Source organism: Lupinus angustifolius, chromosome LG19 (genome assembly GCF_001865875.1).
Source record: "Lupinus angustifolius cultivar Tanjil chromosome LG19, LupAngTanjil_v1.0, whole genome shotgun sequence".
Lineage (NCBI taxonomy): Eukaryota > Viridiplantae > Streptophyta > Magnoliopsida > Fabales > Fabaceae > Lupinus > Lupinus angustifolius.
The window spans coordinates 10,415,197-10,417,758 of NC_032027.1; the positions used below are offsets into that span (position 1 = coordinate 10,415,197).

Consider the following 2,562-nt stretch of genomic DNA (forward strand, 5'->3'; position numbering starts at 1 on the left):
TAATTACGGATTCCCAAACATCTGAATCAATAGCCTCAATGAATATTTTCATTCAGACTTTTCACTAGGCGTAACCCTCGCTACAAAATACGGGAGGGCGGTTAATGGATGCACCATCACCGCCAAAGGGGTTGGTGGAACCCATTTTAATTCCCTTCGGATCACGCGGATGCGGTTGAGCTAGCACGTCGTACTAGCTCTGATACAATTTTGTTAGGTATCAGTGGTCTAGGAACACCTAGAAGGAGGGGTTGATGAATAGGTGTAGCGGTTAACACTCACCGCTTCTTGAACCAAAATCCAACTGCTGGAAAACAGTCCAGATAATCGATTAACAGTAGGGTTTAATCGATTAACTATTGCACAGAACAAAATGATCTGACAGGCAAATTGCACAGTAATTAAAACAAAATTGAACATATATAATACATATATTTTGAGCATATATACTTCAGATATTTTTATGCACAAATATTGAGTATATGACAGTAAAGAAACACAAAGAAGATAAAGAGAGAAAGAATATTGCAAAAAAGATTTTTATCCTGGTTCGTTTGTGGTCCACTGCAAACTACATCCAGGCCTCCCCTTCTGGATCAGGGAGATTTTCTTTCTTCACAATATTGAATTAAGGATACAAATACCAATTCAATTACAAGCACATAGGACGCTCCCTTCTTGAAATCTAGGATCTCTAAAATTTGGTTTGACTCTACCCTTTCGCCTCTTGAGAAAACCTTTCTCGCGAACTAGCCCCAGCCAAGAATCTTATCCTCAAATCAAGACCTCCCTGCCTTGGTGAAGACCTTCAATCTCTGTGGTGATCTCACACCAACAGACAAATCCAGACTACACAAAAAACACGTTTAAACAGGAAGGTATACTAAGCACTAAAATGCTTAAAATATTACAAGATAAAGACTCAAAGATTAACCATTTTTCTAATCACTTAAGCCATCAATATAGGAATGAGTTAATCAATATCAGTATACAAATGATTTCTTTCTATCAAAATCTAATGCATGATCATGTGAGCAATATAAGAATGGATGTGATACTATGCAAAAACAGAAAGCATGTTATAGCAAAGACAACATAATCTCTCTTCTCACACATGCAACTCTCTTGCAGAAAAACAGTAAAACACGTATACAAAATGCTCTCTAAACAGCCCTATACAATAGAATGCAATGATATGGGTTTTTGAGTAAATCCTCGTATTTATAGCACGAGAATAAGTGGTTTCATCCGTAGCAAAAACAGTTAAATAGTTAAGCAGTTACAACAGCAAAAACAGATTTCAGTTACAACACATAACAGAATAGTTAATCGATTAAGACTTCCATTTAATCGATAAACAGGACAACAGAATGACACAAAAATCAGTTAAAACAGAAAACACATATTCAACAGAAAATCAGTTAGGTTAATCGATTAAGTTACCACGTTAATCGATTAACTAGAACATTTATGCATATGTTTCAAAGTGGCAAACTTCTCATATGTTATGCACAATAAACATACATGTTTTACCAATTATATTATGCCTAATATGCACATATAACATGTATGATAGATGTATGAACATATAATTAACTAGATGATGTATCTCATGAATATGATAGTTCAATTAAGATGACTTAAGAGACTAGCATCTAGGTTTACCTAACCTATACTTACTTACTATGACATACATCTCAGACTATAGACTCAATTTATATCATAGTCTAAACATGACCAAATGAGCATAAGGCCTATTGATTGTTGAGCCATCTTCAAGCTTTGTTAAACTCTTGTCTTCATCAAAACATAGGCTAAGACATGCTAGTTCTATCCTTGACACTTTACACTTTCTTAGAGGTAACTCGAACCATAACCTTACTATAAAAAATTCATTTTAAGTGTTTAAAAGAAAATTAGTTTTATTTTTAATTGTGAGATTAATAATAAAGAGACACGCTTAAAGTAAAAATATATACTTATTATTTAGCTAATTATTCAAAACACTCCACTTAGATGCAATGTTATTAAAACCGGTTCGGGCCGGCCAGTTGGACCGGAAAACCGGTGAACCGGCCCCCTAACCGGTACGGTACAGGTGTTGAACCGGCCAAGTATCAAAACGGTCAAAATCGGTCAAAAACCGGTGAACCGTGTCAAAACCGATGAACCGACCGGAATTTGATTGAACCGGCCGGTTCATACATTTAATTTTAAAGACCCCTTTTGGCCTTTTCTTTCTTCATTCACAGTTTCACTTTCACAGACCAAAGAACCTTCCTTCACCGTGTCATTTCTTCCTTCACCATCAAAGAACCCCGTGTCATTTCTTCATCTCACTTCCACACTCCCTTCCTTCACCATCAAAGTTCTAAGCTTCCTTCTTCTCTTCTCAGGTATTTTATTCTAAGCTTTCTTCTTCTTCTCTTCCTTCCTTCACCATTTCTTCTTAATTTAACTCTTTGGAACAACACTGGTTAACTACTTTGATATCATGTGATTTTATTTTGATTATGTGTTTATGGTTATACTTTCTTTGCTTAACATTTGTTAAGTTAGGTG

At 35.5% G+C, this 2,562-nt stretch overlaps 1 protein-coding gene across 1 annotated transcript in view; it reads left to right on the plus strand.

Annotated features, from left to right (window-relative positions):
* The window catches only part of LOC109333975, a 10,541-nt gene that overhangs the window by 6,225 nt on the left and 1,754 nt on the right, over nt 1-2,562 (plus strand). Inside the window, exon 3 of the mRNA XM_019569552.1 lies at nt 2,253-2,396. Within this exon, the coding sequence (XP_019425097.1) occupies nt 2,253-2,396 (144 nt within the window). The remainder of the gene's footprint in view (nt 1-2,252; nt 2,397-2,562) is intronic.